Source organism: Branchiostoma lanceolatum, chromosome 10, assembly GCF_035083965.1.
Source record: "Branchiostoma lanceolatum isolate klBraLanc5 chromosome 10, klBraLanc5.hap2, whole genome shotgun sequence".
Lineage (NCBI taxonomy): Eukaryota > Metazoa > Chordata > Leptocardii > Amphioxiformes > Branchiostomatidae > Branchiostoma > Branchiostoma lanceolatum.
This window is the reverse complement of record NC_089731.1, coordinates 15,890,743-15,910,761: the sequence shown is the minus strand read 5'-3', so window position 1 is coordinate 15,910,761 and position 20,019 is coordinate 15,890,743. Positions and strand designations below refer to the sequence as shown.

The 20,019-nt window shown below is 43.3% G+C and overlaps 2 protein-coding genes across 2 annotated transcripts; one reads left to right on the top strand and one right to left on the bottom strand.

The window, feature by feature from the left end:
• Window positions 1-7,395: 7,395 nt before the first annotated feature.
• Window positions 7,396-14,825, top strand: LOC136443249 (uncharacterized). Its single transcript, XM_066440414.1, has 3 exons — window positions 7,396-12,604; window positions 12,960-13,094; window positions 13,895-14,825. Exons 1-3 carry the CDS (start codon window positions 8,265-8,267, stop codon window positions 14,055-14,057), a joined length of 4,638 nt encoding a protein of 1,545 aa, XP_066296511.1. The 5' UTR covers window positions 7,396-8,264; the 3' UTR covers window positions 14,058-14,825.
• Window positions 14,740-18,178, bottom strand: LOC136443250 (uncharacterized). Its single transcript, XM_066440415.1, has 2 exons — window positions 17,924-18,178; window positions 14,740-17,326 (listed from the first exon to the last, which is right to left on the bottom strand). The coding sequence occupies exon 2, from the start codon at window positions 17,204-17,206 to the stop codon at window positions 16,268-16,270; it is 939 nt and encodes a 312-aa protein (XP_066296512.1). The 5' UTR covers window positions 17,207-17,326; window positions 17,924-18,178; the 3' UTR covers window positions 14,740-16,267.
• Between the last annotated feature and the right edge of the window lie 1,841 nt (window positions 18,179-20,019).

Below are 20,019 nucleotides of genomic sequence, written 5' to 3'. Positions count from 1 at the left end.
TAGTGATCATGCAACGAAATTCTATTCTTACCAGTTCTATTCTTACCAGTTAGTTCTATTCTTGCCATTGCTCGGGAGGAACGCATGGACGTCGACGGACAACTTCTGTATGAAGGGTGGTCGCACAACCTTGAATGTGCCGTCAATGTACCAGCTTTGCGCCTCGGCCAAGATGTCCAGCTGTTGTTGGGTGGCGAACAGGTGGTGGCGTCTTCTCCGCAATTTGCCTTCCACTTGAACGTCGGCGCGAAGGAAGTTCTCTGTGATGAACTGCTCATCCAGTTCGAAGTTCATAAGGCCCTCGAGGTCCCTTGGCTCCTCGGGTCTCATCTTTGCCTTCGCCCTGTTCACTCTACGCAGCAGAGCAGCGTGGCTAGGCAGTCCTTGATCATTTCCAGCCTGGGGAAGGATATCATCTACCAACTGTGATGCTGGCGCAAAGACTTAGAGGACACTGTGCGTGGAGCACTGGCAATGGCAGCGGAGAGGTAAACAGGGTGGGTTCTAGCTGGGCGACGTCTCAACAACATCTTCCGGTATCTCAGTCATGTCCTGCGCACTAGCCTTGCTCGTTGCCTCATGTTGGATGAGACGCGAGTGAGATACGTAAAGAAAAACATCTGAAACATGGCGAGCATTAAATATGGCGGCAAGGAAGGGGATTAATGATAGCATGTTGCCGGCGACCCTCCTGGTTGGGGTCATAGTCAGGGTCAGCCTGTTGGGGAAGGAAAGGTTTATGGTGTTCAAAGTGGACCACTTTAACGTCCTGCCGGCCTCGGGTATTCTTAACACGATAGGCGTGGCAACCTACTTTGTCCAACACCTGATATGGGCCATTGAATTTTGTGGCCAGCTTAGTACAGTCCTTACTTTAGATGAAGAACAAGATGCCAGATGGGTCGAACATTTCCGGGAGGTTTTAAATTAGCCAATACCAGAAGTTCTGTTATAGATTAAGGACAGTGACGTAATAAACAGTATTGAAATAAACCAGTCACCCATAACAGAAAGGGAGGTAGAGGCAGCCATCAGAAGGTTAAAAAACAACAAGGCAGCAGGGACTGACAACATAACTGCAGAGTTACTCAAACATGGTGGTGAAAGACTTCTCAGTGAACTAACACACTTCTTCAATAGAATTTGGCTGACTGAAACGGTGCCAGATGACTGGAGACATGGTCTCATAGTTAAAATTGCAAAAAAGGAGACCTGCAACAATTGGAGTGGGGTGACACTACTATCCGTACCAGGTAAAGTCTTCTGTAGTGTTATCCTGCACAGGCGAGGTCGATACAGTTCTCAGGGAAGTGCAAGCCGGTTTTAGGAAAGGAAGGTCAACTGTAGAACAGATTTTTTACCCTTCGCAACATAATTGAACAGTCTCATGAGTACGAGAAACACTTGCCATCAACTTTATTGACTTTCGTAAAGCGTTTGACTCGGTGCACAGAGACACGTGGAGGATTATAAAACCATATGGTATACCTGAGAAATACATCAATATTTTCACATCCCTGTACCAAGACTTAAAGAGTTGTATCAAAACAAAAACAGGAAGCACACCTATGTTCTAAGTTGCTACAGGAGTCAAACAGGGATGTATTCTGTCCCCCTTTCTGTTTGTTATTGTTATTGATTTCTTGATGAAGAAAACCAAACACACAGGGTACGGTATTACCTTTGGCGAGGGTACATTAGGTGACCTCGACTTTGCAGATGACTTAGCTGCACTGGCCAACAGCTATGAGAATTTGCAAAACTTCACAAACAACCTAGCCAACATAGGTGGAAAGATTGGGCTCAGGGTAAGCGGCGAAAAAACAAAAGCCATGACAACTATAGAAAACCCTACACCAATCCTACTTGACAACAAACAAATAGATTATGTCTAAAACTGGTACTATGAACATGAACTATGAACTTCAATCCAAAAAAGGTTGTAGGATGGTTTCGATGTTGAGGGTGGTAGATGCAGGCTGCCCCACCATCGCCTCGATAGACATGGCCTCCGGCCATCCTTTCGTCTCCCCACTCTTCAAGGTGACTTTAGCAGAGAGAATATTAGTCACCGGTCCATATGTGACCAAAATCCTGTAACAGAAGACATTATTGTTACTGATTTGGGCTACATTTTGTATTGCTTAATCAGGCAGCTCAACAATCATTTGAAGTATTTGGACAAGAAGGAAGCAGCAGTAACATTTATTTTGATCAAGATAAAGTATGTTTTCATTTGAAAAATTATGTAGAATCTGATGGGGCTACTTTTGGCTTAGAATCATGAGCTATCCTTTGAGGGCAATGTCTATCTCTATCATCAATATCTTGAGACATGCAAAGTCTGTGCACCCATTGGTACAGTACCGTCTTGTGCCGTGTGCACATACACTACCCTGATAAATTTCATTCACATCTATCGATAGCTAGGATCGTTTTGGTTGTTATTCTGGCTCTGTACATTGTGTTTTCGTGGAGTTGCTGTTGTTTTTCGACGCATCAATAATGTTGCTCAAATGTACCTTGTATTGATCACCACCGCGCCCCCGGACACAAAATTGATGTAGATCCCCAGGTGGTTGTCGGGATGACTTGTGGGTGGCAGCATCACCAACCTCAGCTCATGACTTCCAGTTCTGAATACTGGACTCTTTGTTGGTTCAGTGGTGTTAGCTATCCTGACCTCACTGGGTACAGCCTTCCAGTGAACACAAGTGGGTCACCTGACTGGGTCATTGCCTAATGGGATTTAATGGAATAGTTGTATATAGATCTATCATGCCAGCATGATTTTTGGTTGAATGAAATATTAAGACTTAGTGAATACAGGGCTCGAAATTCCTTTTTGAAAACTGGTGCACCCAACCCAAAAAATTATATAGGCGCACAGAAAGAGTTTTGGGTGCACAACATACATGTAGAATAAAGTTAAATATCAGCAAAACATATTGATTACAAAGTTTGACGCTCTTAAGAACTTCTATAGCCAACTTTCAAATTTCAACAAGTAATACATCAAATTAAGTACAACAAGGGTTATATTGCTTTTTCTGATAATTACATGTCAAGAATATTCTGTATACTTAGTGTACAATGGTGCCTTTTCCCCATAGACTAAAAAAATATCTAGGTGCACTGGTGCACCCACAGTCAAAAATAAGGTGCACAGCTCCAATTTCGAGCCCTGGGATATGAATGTATGTACAGTATGTTACATGTTAGGTACAACTCAGTGCATTCTATATGAATTTTCACAGCGGTAAGCGGATCCTGACAGAGGCTTGAAACAGTAGACGATAAGTAGTGTGTGTTTGTCACATTTGCCTAACTAGTTGATATGTGGGGCAGTCCTGTACACATCCCATTTAATTAGGTGTGAAGTGAACGAGGTGCTAATTAGGCCCCCATGGAGTTAATCCACGACCGCTTTTTAGCGTTCGATTGCTGCTTTCAGAAGTCGATAGCTGTTACACAAATTCGATGCTGTTTCGAAAACACGATCGCTACTTCAGAAGTCGATAGCTGTTACAAAAATTCGATGCTGTTTTGAAAACACGATTGCTACTTCAGAAGTCGATTGCTGTTACAAAAAGTCGATTGCTACTTCAAAATCTGTTTCTTAAACCCGATTGCTATTTCATACTCGACTGACGATTGTTTCAACGCCCAAATCGATTGCTATTTTAAATGCGACTCGATGTAGGCACTCGGTTTCGATGCAAAGTTGCTGCGATATGTAAAGGTTGCGTTGTTTCGTTAGCGACCGTCGCGGACATTGCATGCCAAATCGCGGTCGATATCCAAACGAAACGATGGCAATTACATCGACTCGACTTTTGACCTATCGTTGTGCAGCCTTGTTATCGAACAAGAAAAAGACTAGTACGGCCGCCTACTTTACATATGCCACTGGCAGTATTGCGATTTAAGAACTCGATTGCGGTGTCCAGGCTTCGATTGCGATGTAGAGACTCGAATGAGGTGTAACGACTCGATTGTAGCGATGTAACGACTCGGCGGCTAGCGCTACGTTGGGATGTCACGCCATGATCGGTTGCGACGTAATAAGCCATGTAAAGACAGCCAAAAAGCGGTCACATGACCCACATTGACCTTATCTGCCCCGCTGTCTGGTGGAATCGCTCTTTCAACAATCTTTCTGATCGTTCTTGCGTTTCTCCAGGAATCGAGTTTAGAGAATGTGCTCTGATCGCCCCAGATGCCGACTAAGCAATGAGTTCCATCTTCCCCCCATAGCTAACCGCGGTCTTCTGCCATGTGGCTGTCCGCTGTTTTATCTCTTGCTCTTCTAACGTTCGTCAAATTCACTCAAAATAAGAAAAACAGCAACAAACAAACCCTTTAATCCTCAGAAAAATGGCGCGATATCACCATGTAGTTTGACAGGCGATAGCGCCTGTGTCCTTATTTGCATATGACCCGTGACCTCCCACTTCCTTTCTTCAGACACAGAAAAGTCGACCAGACCTAGAGACCACATGCACAGAAAATCAAACATTAACTGGTAGGGGAACTTCTGGAAGGAATAGCGCGTGTTGCTTCTCCTAACGACCAGTGCAGAATACTGCAGGCCCGCATTTCCTGCACCTGAACAAGGAGGTTAAATACAAGGAGAAAGGACACAATTTGCCTTCTTTCAGGAGAGTGCGTTTCAACAACTTCGCGTCAAGGTGCTAATTACCCCCAATTTGCATCACCCGCGCTGGCTTGGGTCTTTGTTCACAGTCTGTTTTCACAAGATGACCCTCCCAGGAGATGACGATTTTGAGTGGAGTGACTTTGAAATCCAGCGATTTTTAGGACAATTTTAGCAAAATAGGGCACGAAGAAGCGTGTAGCGATAGCGACAATCCGACAGAGCAGGCAAATACAAACCCCGTTGCCGCCAGCGGTCAAATACGTGTGCAGTATACGGGTAAACATACAAGAACGCAGGACGGATAGACATATAGACATGGTTAGGTCAAGTCGAGGTTGTCTATAAGATCGAACAAATAAGTAAAAGTAAAACTGGAAAGCGTGGCGATTATCTCTATTGAACCACATTGGTTTGATTCAATGTTTGAACACATTCCGGGGTGACATAACAATCATAATGCCGTGTATACAATTCCCTGTGGCTAATACTTTGCTCCAAACCATGCCTATGACTACACATGAAATCCACAGAGACCAGACTTACACAAAAATAGTGCAAAAGTCTTGCGAAGAGTCGAAGAAAACTTGACGGAGTCGAACAACAAAAAACATTACAATGGAACACCAAAGTTATGAACTATCCTAGAAAACCTTCGGTTTTGGTGGGGAAACTGTTATAATATTTTTATAAAGGCATCTAACACAGAATATTCTTCATATTTTTGAGCCAAAACATTCCATGCACAGCTACAAAAAAGCCTGTAAACACACCCATCTTTGTAGCACAGCGATGAAAGACATGCCAAAATGGCCGCCTTAGTCCACTCTCGGCAATAATGCCGTCTGCGCAAGTCACATTCGCTTCCCAAATAAGGCAATCCTCGGAAACTGCTGGCTTCTTGCTAGTCGCTCGGGCCAGCATCGGAGGGCTTGACGTCACGATCGGGCTCATTAGCATAGAATTTGAATGGTTTTGCCGCCAATGCCTGAGGGGCACTTGCCAGAACAAAGGAGCGCCGCCGGAGGGCGGAAACAATAGATAGCCCCGGGGTTTTGCGGGTCAGTACAATAGCGCACAGCGGGGTGTTAATCCCGTCCGTTCCCTCCTTGACCTGAACAATGGAGGTGACATTTGAATTTTGTGACGCTATGATTTATCATCGCAATTATTACAGCATCCATTCTCGAGATTACAGGCAGTAGCAAGACCACCTCTGCCCATCCCATTCACAAACAAATGATCTAATACCTCTTTCCTAATGCATCGTTTGGTACTGTCGGAGTTGCAAACCAGAGTGGCCATGTCTGCATTGATAAATCTAGTGTTCAGTGACTGAGGGAACACATACATGAGAGCATGACCACTCTGGCCACCACGCACACATCTCCCCACCTCTTGCCAGTAGGACAGTATGTCTTTTAATGGCCCCCAGTGAATCACATAGCGGACATCATCTACCTGGACACCCATTCCAACAGCAACGGTCGCTGCCACACATGTGAGGCAACTGGTACGTTGGGTGAAGCCCTCTAACTCTCATTTTGTGACTGATCATCAGTCTTACACACTCACTATCCGGTTTATCGTCTTCTTTTCCCCATCATCTGGGGGTTTGAAACCGTGAAACATATTGTTGGTCCATGAGTCACCCCCATATATCTGTTACTGTGTTGATAGTCCTGTATTGAGCAACCAAATGACGTTTTATTTCTAAACAGCATGTGCAATATTATAGCAACTCAATAGCAATTCAAGAAAACTTTGAATTCTTATAAATATGTGTGGTAGTTACATAACAATGTACTTAAGAGATAGGATGTGCAATATACCTTGTGATGATTATACAATTTACCTGCAGTACATGAGTTTTTCCTTGCTGTCACGCCTTCTTTCTGGCCCGGCACACTTTTAGACGTCCCTGTTACATTTACAATCCTCATGGGGTACAATTAGAGTTTTATATCGTAAGTTAAAGGGGAAAGAAAAGAGAGGAAAGTGGGAGAGATTGTGGAAAGCGTGCGGTGGCGCCGCATGCGCAAACATGTTCCACACAAATAATTGTTAAGTCTTAACTTAATATCGAGAGCGTTACAGTAGTACTGGTTTTTAGCAAAATACCAGCTAAATTAAAGGCTAATGCATGGATTTCTGAAAACACATTATAATATTGACTGCGTAACCAAGGGTTTAGAAAAAACAGCTAGAAGTAGCAAAACCTAGTCGGACTTATATTCGCATGATGTGCAAATAACCTGGTGAACGCATATATGTCTAAACAATGCACCGTGTACAAAATTACTAATATTATAAACTGGTGAACACTAGTGAACGCATCTATGTCCACACAATGCATCGTGTACAAAATTACTAATGAACGCATTTATGCCCTGACAATTCATCGAGTACAAAATTACTAATAAACTAGTGGGATGCAAAGTTTCAGAACCAATAACTGGCGACAGTGTCGGTGGTCTGCAAAATTGGTATGTCGCGCTGCACAGAAGTAAAGAAGTCGGCGACGCTTTTCTCATGGTTCGGAGCCACACTCACATATATATATGTGCTCTGACTCTCTCGGGCAGCTGTTGCAGGTCGTTTTCTCGGCAGTACACAGTACTTCCTAATCGCTTGACAGGAAGGCTGGTCTCTTGTGTTCTCTCGGTTGCAGTCGTTCTCGGTTGGGGAGAGCGTATGCCAGGTGGCTCTTTTCTACATCACCGTCGTGTTGCCAGAGTCACGGGGTATAACGTACGTCACGGGATGGCCAGACACATTCGGTGGTCGCAGAGATCTATCAGCCGAAACGCGCAGACACATTCAACGCGCCGCAGAAAAATCAGCCGTCCGCGCGGACCAATCAGCTGCAACGCGCAGACAAATTCGACACCGCGCGAACCAATCAGCCGCTCGCGCAGAAATTTCAGCCGTGGGACAGCGCCACCAGCTGTCTCACTACTGCCTCCAGAGAGCGCTTGAAGGCCCGCGCCAAGGTAGGTCCTCCACAATTTCCTTCTCTAGCGTCATATAGAGACATCGACTGGTCATCCAACTAGGCCTATCAGGTGACAGACTATCTTAGGGTCATCCGGAGCCAAAAATAATCGGCAGGTCTTCAATTTAAATCGAGATATAGGGAGAACAGTTGTAGAACAGTGACATCACACATCAAAGTTATCAAGGTAAACAAACGCCAAACACCGCATTTTGGGCCATTAGAAGTAAAGACATCGTCAGAGTTGACTATATTTACTGAAATTGGGTGCCTAGAGCAACGTAACATTACTTTGGAACCGACATTATATGCAGGATATGCCTAAATTGCGATAGAAGTCAGATCGCTATGCCGCCCCCCTCCCCCCTCTTGTTGTGTGTAGAGCTATTAGTTACGGCCTTTTCCCGATAATAACGTACATATATAGGGTACCTACCAGCTGAGGTTTAATGTGAACATAAGTCCTGAAGTCTTTGTTACTTTTATTGTTTTGCTACAATTTCTGCAAGGATGTTCTTCATACGTGTATTCATAATGGCACACTCGTAATGCCCTGGTTTGCCACTGCAAATATTCTCATTTTACATATATCTACCTTGACTTTTTTCAGAAATGCCTCGTCGACTTAGACTAACACTATACCCACGTAAAACGTGTAAAAGCAAATCAGGAGCACAAAAAGCAAACGCACAACATACGAATGATGCAACATGCGATGATGGCTGGGTAACAGAGGAAGAGGATGCATTTCCTGTTCTTGAGAGCACGGAAAAAAGTCCCTACTCACCATGCAGGAAGAGAAGTCGAAAGAGCCTCTATTCAACCCCTCGCAGGAAAGCAAAACGGAGCATACAGAGTCCCATCACTCCTGTGTCTCAAAAGAGCAGAGTACGAAAGAAAATACGATTTGGGACACCAGTGAAGTCTGATGACGTGGGCGTCGACTTATTTGAGTTCGATGAAGTGTCAAGAACCAAAGAGAAGGAAACACAGACATCTGCTGGAGATGTTCGGGACGGTATGGATGCAGACTCTACAGCGTTAGTTGATGAGGTTTTGAACGAGATGATAGACTTACTTCCAAAAGTAATTCTGGAACTAAAGCATGCAGATTCCAGTAAAAAAGACATTCTGCTCCGTTTCTGTCGCCTTGTTGAAGAGGGTGAGTTTCCGCTGGACAACATTTCCTTCCACCTCTGGTGCGAAGTAGTTCAGTGGTATGGCTTGGACACAAGCTCTGAAATGAGATATTCTCCTGTCACCAAAAGTTTCTGGAAATTAGGATGGCGTTTGTTTGGCGGTAGGTTCCTGAGACTCATGAGTGGAAGCAGAGGAATAGGGCAGGTGGTGTCAGGAGAGGCCAGTATTGGACTCTGCCACACAAAATCATCAACGATCAACTTTGCTGTTCCAAGTGTTGCAATGCTGTCCAACTTCCAACCATACGGAAACTTTCCCAACACTATCAGCCCAGGATTCATTGAGCAAATGGTAGTCTTGGCTAATGAAACACTCAAAGGGAAGTCCTGTTGTTTAGCCTTTGATGGCAAGAAGATAGCCCCAGGACTAACTCAGAACAGTGGTGATATCGACCTGCTAGGCCATGAACAGCTTCCAGAGAAATCTCTTAAGGAAAGGAAATCAGCTTTGAATGAGGACATTCAAAAGGTACAGTCTTTGATGGATCTGGTTTGCACAATTCAGTCACAATCAGGTATTACAAGTAGTGACCAGTTGGACGACCACTCAAAGAGAGCATTGTTTGATGAGCTATACAGCTTGTTTCAGCTGCTGAGCATGAAAAGTGCTGAGTTAAGGCACCTGAAGAAAAAGAAGGAATTCGCATTAAAGTCATTCAAAGCAAGAGGGGGCAGTGACTGGAGAAAGTCGAAATACATCTATGTAATCAGTGCATTACACACAATGCTCAATCAAGTGCAAGAGTGCACATTTACGTGGACAACTGTCAGAGAGAAACTATGTCATTGGTTGGCAATCTTAAACAATGCTGGAACCACATTCATGCCTGGAACTGTGGTACGACTGACAGAGCAAACCAACTACATCAGTCTACAGAACATTGAAGAACTACATGACAGACATGGAGAGCCTCTAGTTGAGTCACTGCAAGATGGCGACATACAGACGAAGGTTGATACCAGAGAGATTCCACAAGGAACACCAGAATGGCACACAATCAGATCGTCAGCAAGAGTGACAGGTAGCCAGCTGCACAGGGCTCTTGGCTTGGAGTCATTGAAGGCACAAAAAGAGTACTTTGATCGTGCAATCAAGAAAGTCATCAACCCTCCTTCCTTTTCAGAAGAACAGGAGAGAGCAATGGCTCATGGCATTGAACATGAAGTAGATGCAGCTGCAACATTGGCCTCAAAGGTCCTTCCAGCACTGGAACCTAATCTGCAGGTGTATGAAGAAGGTTGTATCATCATGAAGCAGGACAATAAACCGTTTCTAGTTGTTTCCCCTGACAGGAGCCTTAGATCTTCAAGAAACTGTACGGTGAGTGCTGTTGAGATCAAATGTCCATATACAGCAGATGTACATGACAAGATTCCATTCAGGTACTTAAGTCAGCTACATGCTGAAATGGCAGCACTGCAGTGCCCTGTTCTACTGTACTTATCATATAAAGCAGACTGCACAAATGTCTTCAAGGTCACTGCTGATACAGGACTATGGGCAGACATATGGAGTGCAGCTGTCAGTCAGTATGGTGGAAGTAAACCAGTAAAGCCCACACATCTGACCCCCGAGTCAAAGTCACTGAAGCAGATGCTGAAGGAGAAAGCAGAGACAGTTGAGTTCCTTGGTGAGTTCCCATCAGTAACTGCAGTAAGGGAACCTCATCTATCATCCACTGTGACCTCTGGTTCTGTCAGGGTGAACACACTGGCACTTGAAGAACTATCCACTCTACTAATGTCGGTGGAAAGGCTAATAAATGAACACTATCAGTTGAACAGAAAGAAGGCATCTGAAGTGGTTGTGCAGATTGTTGGGAATCTGGACAGAGAATGGTCAATGGAGCAAACTCATGGTTTCCCAACAAACTATTTCCTAAAGGGGTATAGCCTGACTTCAGAAGTAATGAGAAGCATAGTCGAGGAAAATCACCAGAAGTGTCATGACATTGGAATCCACATTCCATGCCGGTCATTTGATGGGCAGTGGAGGCAGCTTCTTGTACGAGACAAGAATGGCAATCCACTCACTCTTCTACAGTTGCAGAAAGACATCTGGAAGGAGGTGTGTGGTCAGAAGAAAAGGGCAATTGTAGAAGACTTGAAAACCATTCCAGCCCTGGAATGGGTGGTAGAGAAAGATGGACAAACAGGAAAATCTGTCATCAGAGTAAGGATGCAGAACAACCTTCCCTTTCCCACTACAGCTGCTGTGGGATGGAAGACCCAAGATACCAGCACATCACAGGAGTCAAGTGTCAGGGCTGACACTACTGATGATGACACCTCCCTCTTACCCATGTTAGACACATTACCTCTGGAGTCTGGATCCCCTTCAGATAATGCGGCAGGCAACAGAGACGCAGCCTTCAGTGCATTGGATGAGATTTCAAGGGAATTACAGAATAATGATGCTGATGCTGATAATGTTGGCCATGTGCACAGCCAACAGCCAGACACCAACAATGAGGAAGAGATAGAGCAGACGGACACTGATGGAAGTGTGTATGCAGAGCCTGACCAGCCGCAGACAGAGGAGCTTGATTGTGAACAAACACACATGGCTGATCAGCAAAATCATCAGCTAAGTGAATCTGAATTCAGAGAAATCCTGGAACAACTGATACAAGATGAAAAGGCTAATGTTGATCAGCGATGGAACAATCAGAATCTTGAAGACTTCAAAGAGAAATTTACATCTGCTGCAGTACTTGACTCTTCATTCCGAAATGTTGACCTGAACTGTATAGTGGAGTGTTTGAAATCAGATGTAAAAGAATGTGAAGCGATCATGCGGAGCTGGCCTAAATACAGGAAAGTAAATGCATTGTCGGATATTCTAGCAGATGGCTCACATGTTGAAGTGAAGAAGAGGAGGACCAGAGTAACTATGCCATTGTCAGTCCTGTGTGAAAAAGTACTCCTGTCAAATCAGTACCCCAAGCAAGCTCTTAATGTAACCTTATCAGAATATAAGTATGCTGTAAAGCAGAAAGAATGGGAAGAAACAAGTGCTATCAGCAATGATGTAAAAGTGGAAGGAACAAATGACCCTGCAGCATGGTTCTACAAGCCTGAATTCAGTTCTGAAAGATCCCAGCTTGAGGTAAGCTGCATTGATGGTGACCACCTTCTGACCCGATGGCGAGCACATTGTGCCAGAGGAAATGTGAAGAGAATCAAAAGGGATGCCTGGATCCAAGTTGCCAAGGACAGAACAACAAACCTTAACATTAGCATGGTGGAGGACATGTTGGATGCACAAAGTGTGCCTATTGCATGCACATTCTTCAGTAGGCAAGTTGAAGAGAAGATGGTACACATGGGATTTGACAGGGAAGCATGCTTTGTCAGACACATCAGGGAAGGTTTGATTGTGGCACATGATGATTCTGGCATTTCTTCATCAGACCGAGTAAAGATGCGTTTCAGACTAAGGACATACTTGATGGTGGGGGTTAACTTCCACAGATTCCCACCTCCAGGAAGATACATATCAAGTCTAGGGTGTCCATGGCAACTATGGGAAGATACTATTGCCAGCATTGATGCACACATGCTGCTGTATCCACTTGTGCAACAAGGTAGCTACAATCAAAGGGCATTCTCCAGCTTACTTTGTGAACAATTCTTCAGCGAAATGACAGGGGATGACAAAACGGGACATCAAGGGACACTGACAGCTGGTGAACTGACACGTCACTTTGGAGCTACCTGTGAGGTGCTTGCAACCAGGCTGAATCCACATCGGTCGGTGGCTTTCATTTTTATTATAGATTAGTACTGTACTTCCCTTGCTGTACATCATCCCATTGTTTTTGTTGACTTGCAGGGATTCCTCTATTGACAGCATTTCATGCAATATATGACTTTTTGTTCATGAAATAAATTCAGGAATACAATGTCAGCACCTATTAGTACAGTTTCTATCATACCGGTTTGTATGTAGTCAACGAATTGTAGGAAATCCTTAAGTCTTGAAATATACATCCTTCACTTCAGCATATTAAAAAAATACAGCTAAACATTGGGCTATGATTAGTATGAAGAACTTGATTATTACAATTAATCAGATTCAATATGCCCAATACTCATTTTTTTCCAGGAAGTGGGACATGAGAACAAAGAAGTCATCTGTGTATCCAGTGGTGACTGCTGAGCCCAGACATGCCTGCTCCTCCATGAAGAAAGACACATGCCTGTCCCTGGACAAGAAGCACATACTTCAAATCAGACCAAGGTAAGACTGGCCAACATCAGGTCAATAATGCTCTGACTTGCAAGTAATGACTTCTCCCTGAAGGTAAAATGTTTCAAGAGACCTGATTAGATGCCTGGCAGACTTTGAAGAAATGCATAAAAATGCCCATTCCACCTCAGTCTATTTTGAAGGGTCAGTATCTTGTGTGTACTTGCTTCTAAATGGAGTGTATATGGGGTCCTTCAGGCATTTTTGTTCCCCATGGTGCATTGTGTGGTGCCTGGTTATCTGTTATTGTTTATTTTGAAGGGTCAGTATCTTGTCTGTACTTGCTTCTGAATGGAGTGTATATGGGGGCCTTCAGGCATTTTTGTTCCCCATGGTGCATTGTGTGGTGCCTGGTTATCTGTTATTGTTTATTTTGAAGGGTCAGTATCTTGTCTGTACTTGCTTCTGAATGGAGTGTATATGGGGGCCTTCAGGCATTTTTGTTCCCCATGGTGCATTGTGTGGTGCCTGGTTGTTATCTGTTATTGTTTATTTTGAAGGGTCAGTATCTTGTCTGTACTTGCTTCTGAATGGAGTGTATATGGGGCCTTCAGGCATTTAGTTCCCAATGGTGGCTTGTGTGGTGCCTGGTTTTTATTTGTTATTGTTGTGATGTCAAGCCACATGCCCTTTGATAGTCCTGTTGTAAGAGTTTGTGCTACATATGTATAATTTTTTTTACACTGAAAAATGTCTAGAATCTGACAGAATGATGCAACCATTTTTAAACTGAAAAATGGTTAGAATCTGACAGAATGATTTAACCACATTTGCATTCTCTATTTCCACAGGAATCATGTGTTTGACCTGATAAGAAGGAGAAAGAGCCAGCGAAAATCAGGGCACATATCAGGTCCAAATGAGCCAGCACGTGGGGCACGTGGGGTTCGACAGCACCATCGCATTGACGAAAGCAAATTGCTGCCTTCAACAAGGGCTGGGATTGGACTTTAACTTTTATAGGATTATTTTTTATAATCAGTTGTAGGTATCAAGCATCAAGGACACCTTTTCTGGACTGCAGGAGCTCCGTTGATATGAAAGGCAAAGGAAACCATACAATGTACAACTGGAATATTGATTTAACTCGGTATTTACAGTAGAAATCTATATTCATCGGTATTTATTGAAGAGGGTATTCATCAATTGCTGTGATAATACATTTAAGTTTGCATGTTTTTTTTTTTAAATTTTGTGTTAGGCAGGAAATGGTGGTTTTAAGTTCGAAATAATCATAGCGCTTTTATGGTATACAGCCATATGCGGCCAAAAAGTACAAACATAAAACCACCGCGAACGCTTCTGTACTTACAGTATCTGAAATCGCACATGATATTAGATGAAGACATTGAAGATGATATTTGTCAGGTTGTCATATTTACAGATTTAAGGAATGGACCATCTCAGCCTTGCATCATTTTGCTGAATTGTAATGCGATGTTCTTGCTCTTGTTATATATCATGTGACAAAGATGACAAAGATGACTAAACAGTAATCATATTGCACGGTAGCTTGATTCATAGCTATTAATTACAAAATATCTTCTGATTGTTTACAAAATATATTTTTGTTGAATCGTAATGCGATGTTCTTGTTCTTGTTATATATCATGTGACAAAGATGACTATACAGTAATCATATTGCACGGTAGCTTGATTCATAGCTATTAATTACAAAATATCTTCTGATTGTTTACAAAATATATTTTTGTTGAATCGTAATGCGATGTTCTTGTTCTTGTTATATATCATGTGACAAAGATGACTATACAGTAATCATATTGCACGGTAGCTTGATTCATAGCTATTAATTACAAAATATCTTCTGATTGTTTACAAAATATATTTTTGTTGAATTGTAATGCGATGTTCTTGTTATACAAATATGTTTGCTGAATTTTAATGCCATCTTCCTGATGTTGTTGTATAGATCACCTGAGAAATGGTTATATTGCAATCAAAAGGCACTGTAACTTGACTCTCGAAAAAAATGAACAAAGTCAAAACCATGCAGTTGAATACAAAGTCTCAGCGCTGTCACTTTCCTGAATGCTAGAGATGAAAATATGGCACTGTATAAAACATAACCAAATTAACCAGAATAACTACCTCATCTACATATGGTCAGGTGCATAATGCACAAGGTATTTCTTCTTGTAAAACTAAGAAACGTAACTAAGCAAGCCAGAATTACACCTTATCTACATATTGTCAGGTGCATAACGCACAAGGTATTTCTTGTAAAACTAACAAACGTAACTAAGCAAGCCAGAATTACACCTCATCTACATTTTGTCAGGTGCATAACGCACAAGGTATTTCTTGTAAAACTAACAAACGTAACTAAGCAAGCCAGAATTACACCTCATCTACATATAGACAGGTGCATGATTACATGTGGACAGGTGCATGAAGATTACATGTGGACAGGTGCATGGTTACATGTGGACAGGTGCATGATTACATGTGGACAGGTGCATGATTACATGTGGACAGGTGCATGATTACATGTGGACAGGTGCATGATTACATGTGGACAGGTGCGTGATGATCAAGTTCTTCCTGTCTATAAAACTTGTGTCCACATTTGTCACAGACATAGTTCTTTACTCTCGGATTGTCATGGGTTTTGCGGTGACGTTGCATTACTTCTTTTGTCTTGAAAGATTTTCCGCACAAGTCGCACAAATGATCCCTATCGGAGTGAACTCCCATGTGTTTCTTCAGATACTGCCTGCACTTAAATTCTTTTTGGCACACAGGGCACTCCTTAGGGGACTCGACTGACTTTCCTACAGCATGGACGTGTTTGAGATGTGTTGTTAGTCCTCTCCTGTACCTGAATAGCTTACGGCAGATGGTACACTGGTGTGGAGTGGCTCCAGAGTGGACAGCCTGATGATCTTTCAATTTAGCATCTGATGTGAAAAACTTGTGGCACTGTTGACATTTATGACCATCAGGGTCATGTATTCTCCTGTGAGCATACAAGCTTGACTTGTGCACATATCTTTTACCACACACTAAACAGGCAAATCTTTTCTTCCCTTCGTGACTAGCTACATGATCATGAAAATCCCTTGGGTAAATAAAGTCCCTATCGCACAATCCACACTGATAGGATGGTCCTTTACCAGTGCCATGGCATCGGCGTTTGTGTTCGGCTAGTGAGCTGCTGTTTGCATAGCTCTTGCCGTGGGTGCACAGACTGCACTGTAGTCCTTTGCGTTTGGGGACATCAGCCACACTAGGAAGGTCATTGTACCCGTTAGATTCTTCTGAAGATGTTGACCCTTCACTGGTACTGGAACTTGTACTGGATCCGCTATTGCTGGAACTTGAAGACCAAGCTCCATCCCCACGGTGTGAGATGTCAGTTGGAGGTGCTGGTTCCACGAGCACAGCTCTGTCTCCACGGTGTGAGATGTCAGTTGGAGGTGCTGGTTCCACGAGCACAGCTCCGTCTCCACGGTGTGAGATGTCAGCTGGAGGTGCTGGTTCCACGAGCACAGCTCCGTCTCCACGGTGTGAGATGTCAGCTGGAGGTGCTGGTTCCACGAGCACAGCTCCGTCTCCACGGTGTGAGATGTCAGCTGGAGGTGCTGGTTCCACGAGCACAGCTCCGTCTCCACGGTGTGAGATGTCAGCTGGAGGTGCTGGTTCCACGAGCACAGCTCCGTCTCCACGGTGTGAGATGTCAGTTGGAGGTGCTGGTTCCACGAGCACAGCTCCGTCTCCACGGTGTGAGATGTCAGTTGGAGGTGCTGGTTCCACGAGCACAGCTCCGTCTCCACGGTGTGAGATGTCAGTTGGAGGTGCTGGTTCCACGAGCACAGCTCTGTCTCCACGGTGTGAGATGTCAGTTGGAGGTGCTGGTTCCACGAGCACAGCTCCGTCTCCACGGTGTGAGATGTCAGTTGGAGGTGCTGGTTCCACGAGCACAGCTCCGTCTCCACGGTGTGAGATGTCAGTTGGAGGTGCTGGTTCCACGAGCACAGCTCCGTCTCCACGGTGTGAGATGTCAGTTGGAGGTGCTGGTTCCACGAGCACAGCTCTGTCTCCACGGTGTGAGATGTCAATTGGAGTAGGTGGGTCCACATCATGTGAGATGTCAGGTGGAGCAGGTGCCTCCTGAAGGCTTGGTTTGTTGGGTAGAACAGGTTGTGTCACATTTGTGGTCAACTGTACCAACCTGTTCTACCCATCAAACGAGAACTCCATGACTGAAATGCAAATTCCAATAATAAATACCATTGTCTGGATAAACATTAATGACTATCCATCTTCATTTAAGTTACCACAACTATGTCTATAATACATTCTAAGCATTGAGCTGCATGTTACCAAAATAAAGCTATAAAACAAAAACAACATTGACTCTTATGGCTTTTGGAACTGTTATAAGATATGTTACCATCGCTCTACACGCACGTGGCTCGTACCGAAAAATGGGGGAGGGGGGCGATGTATACCGGTATCATTTCTCCACATATATTTTCATTGTAGGCATATAATGTCGGTTCCAAAGTAATGTTAAGTTGCTCTAGGCACCCAATTTCAGTAAATGTAGTCAACTCTGGCGATGTCTTTACTTCTAATGGCCCAAAATGCGGTGTTTGGCGTTTGTTTACCTTGATAACTTTGATGTGTGATGTCACTGTTCTACAACTGTTCTCCCTATATCTCGATTTAAATTGAAGACCTGCCGATTATTTTTGGCTCCGGATGACCCTGAGATAGTCTGTCACCTGATAGGCCTAGTTAGATGACCAGTCGATGTCTCTATATGACGCTAGAGAAGGAAATTGTGGAGGACCTACCTTGGCGCGGGCCTTCAAGCGCTCTCTGGAGGCAGTAGTGAGACAGCTGGTGGCGCTGTCCCACGGCTGAAATTTCCGCGCGAGCGGCTGATTGGTTCGCGCGGTGTCGAATTTGTCTGCGCGTTGCAGCTGATTGGTCCGCGCGGACGGCTGATTTTTCTGCGGCGCGTTGAATGTGTCTGCGCGTTTCGGCTGATAGATCTCTGCGACCACCGAATGTGTCTGGCCATCCCGTGACGTACGTTATACCCCGTGAGAGTGGGACCTTATCCCTCAGACTGCATCTGTGCATCTGAGCTATTGAAGTATAGAGTTAACATGTGGGTTTGATTTTACTGTTCAATCAATAAATCAATAACCTGTATTTACACTGGAAGTACCCTCTAGGCCGTAGCCGTTCTTTTTTTCAATGCATGGGTGTTCTCATAACATCAGTCATTCTTTAATTGAAGGATTCCTGATGGCATAAGTTGGTGACAAGTCAGGTGAACCACATGTAAACTTTGAGGTATGGCTCTACTAAAATGTGGTTCAATCACATTTCCAGTTAAAGTGACTTATCTGAGTGAGAAGAAGAAGAACTTTATGGCGCGGCATTTGTAGCTGGTACAATGTATGGCAACTTATGTGCATGATAATTAAGCTATTGCAAATTGTTGACAGATATAGAGAACTAAATCTAATCTATGACTAACAGTAAAATAGTCTATAAAACAATGTACATGCTAACGCTCTAGAATACAATATAATGTTGGTAACAGTATGCTGTTTCAGGAATGTATATTATCTCGTTTTTGCACAGAGTTATATACAAACTTGCTTACAAAGGTGGATATATGGACAGGGCATGATAGTATCATATTAAATATATCTGTCCTGGTAGGTGCGGATATTGTGTCGGATGTACATAAATAGATTGTAACAATTTTTGTCGGTCATCGGCATAGGTTGGACAGTCCATAATGAAGTGAAATTCATTTTCAATATCATTATGGCATGTTGGACTCAGTCTCTCTTTGGCTGGCGTGTTGAGGTGTCGGCCCTTTTCAATTTGTAAAGAGTGGGCACTAATCCTCAGTCTCGTTATGCTATTTCTAACATATTTGCTTTGGATGAATGAAAGATAGTTTTCAAAACAGAATTGTTTTTTAATTTTGCAATAAGTGCCGAGTTTGTTCATGCTCTTTATTTCTTGTCTCCAGCCCGAGAGAAATGTGTCTTTCAAACGATTCTTGAAGATGACTCCAAAATGGTTGGCATTAACAGCAGGATTAAGCCAAACATTTTGGAAGCCATGTCTACATAACATGTCTTGTACATGGACAGCCCAGTCTTGTTGTAGCTCAACAGAAGTATCATATGCTTTCTTTACAAGTCTGTCATTCGGCAGATTATGTAATCTGAGCCAGTATTTTATCAACTGTGTTTTTGAATCGATATATAGTGGGTATACTCCTAGTTCGCCCCTGACTGCGGCGTTAACAGAACTTTTGGGTACGCCAAGTAAAATTTTGTAAAAGTTTAAGAATACAAACTCTTAGTCGGGATTTTCGTAGGATATTGTTGGCCGCTCAAGTGTTACATTATTTTCCTTCAGCAAGTTTGATTGATAAATAATATTCAGCTTGTCGCTGTATTTTTTAAAACGAACAAGAACGGGGCAGGTAGGAGAAGGGTCTGGTTTTTTGCTGATTCGGGAAGCTCTAATGATGTGAGTTAATGATGTGATGTTTTCTGGTCCCAATATCGTATTGAGGGTCTTAGCTATTGATACTCTCGTAATTTCATTTTGATATTCTTGCATGACATTTATATAAACATGATCTACATAACAATACATATAACAATACAGCAATATCAGACAGCTTGCTAAGGAAATGGACCTGTGGGTTGAGATTGTACAACACACATGACTCTTGTTAATCCCACTGATGTGGCAATGTTGCGAAAAGTTGCAAAGAATTATATCATCATGAAATCTAATCTAAATCTGGCCCAAGGCCTGCTCTTTTGAAGACCGTGTCTAACTTTGTTAAATTAAGATGTCTTGGTGCATCCACTGTCCAGATGACATGCTGCAGTTAAGTCATTTCTGC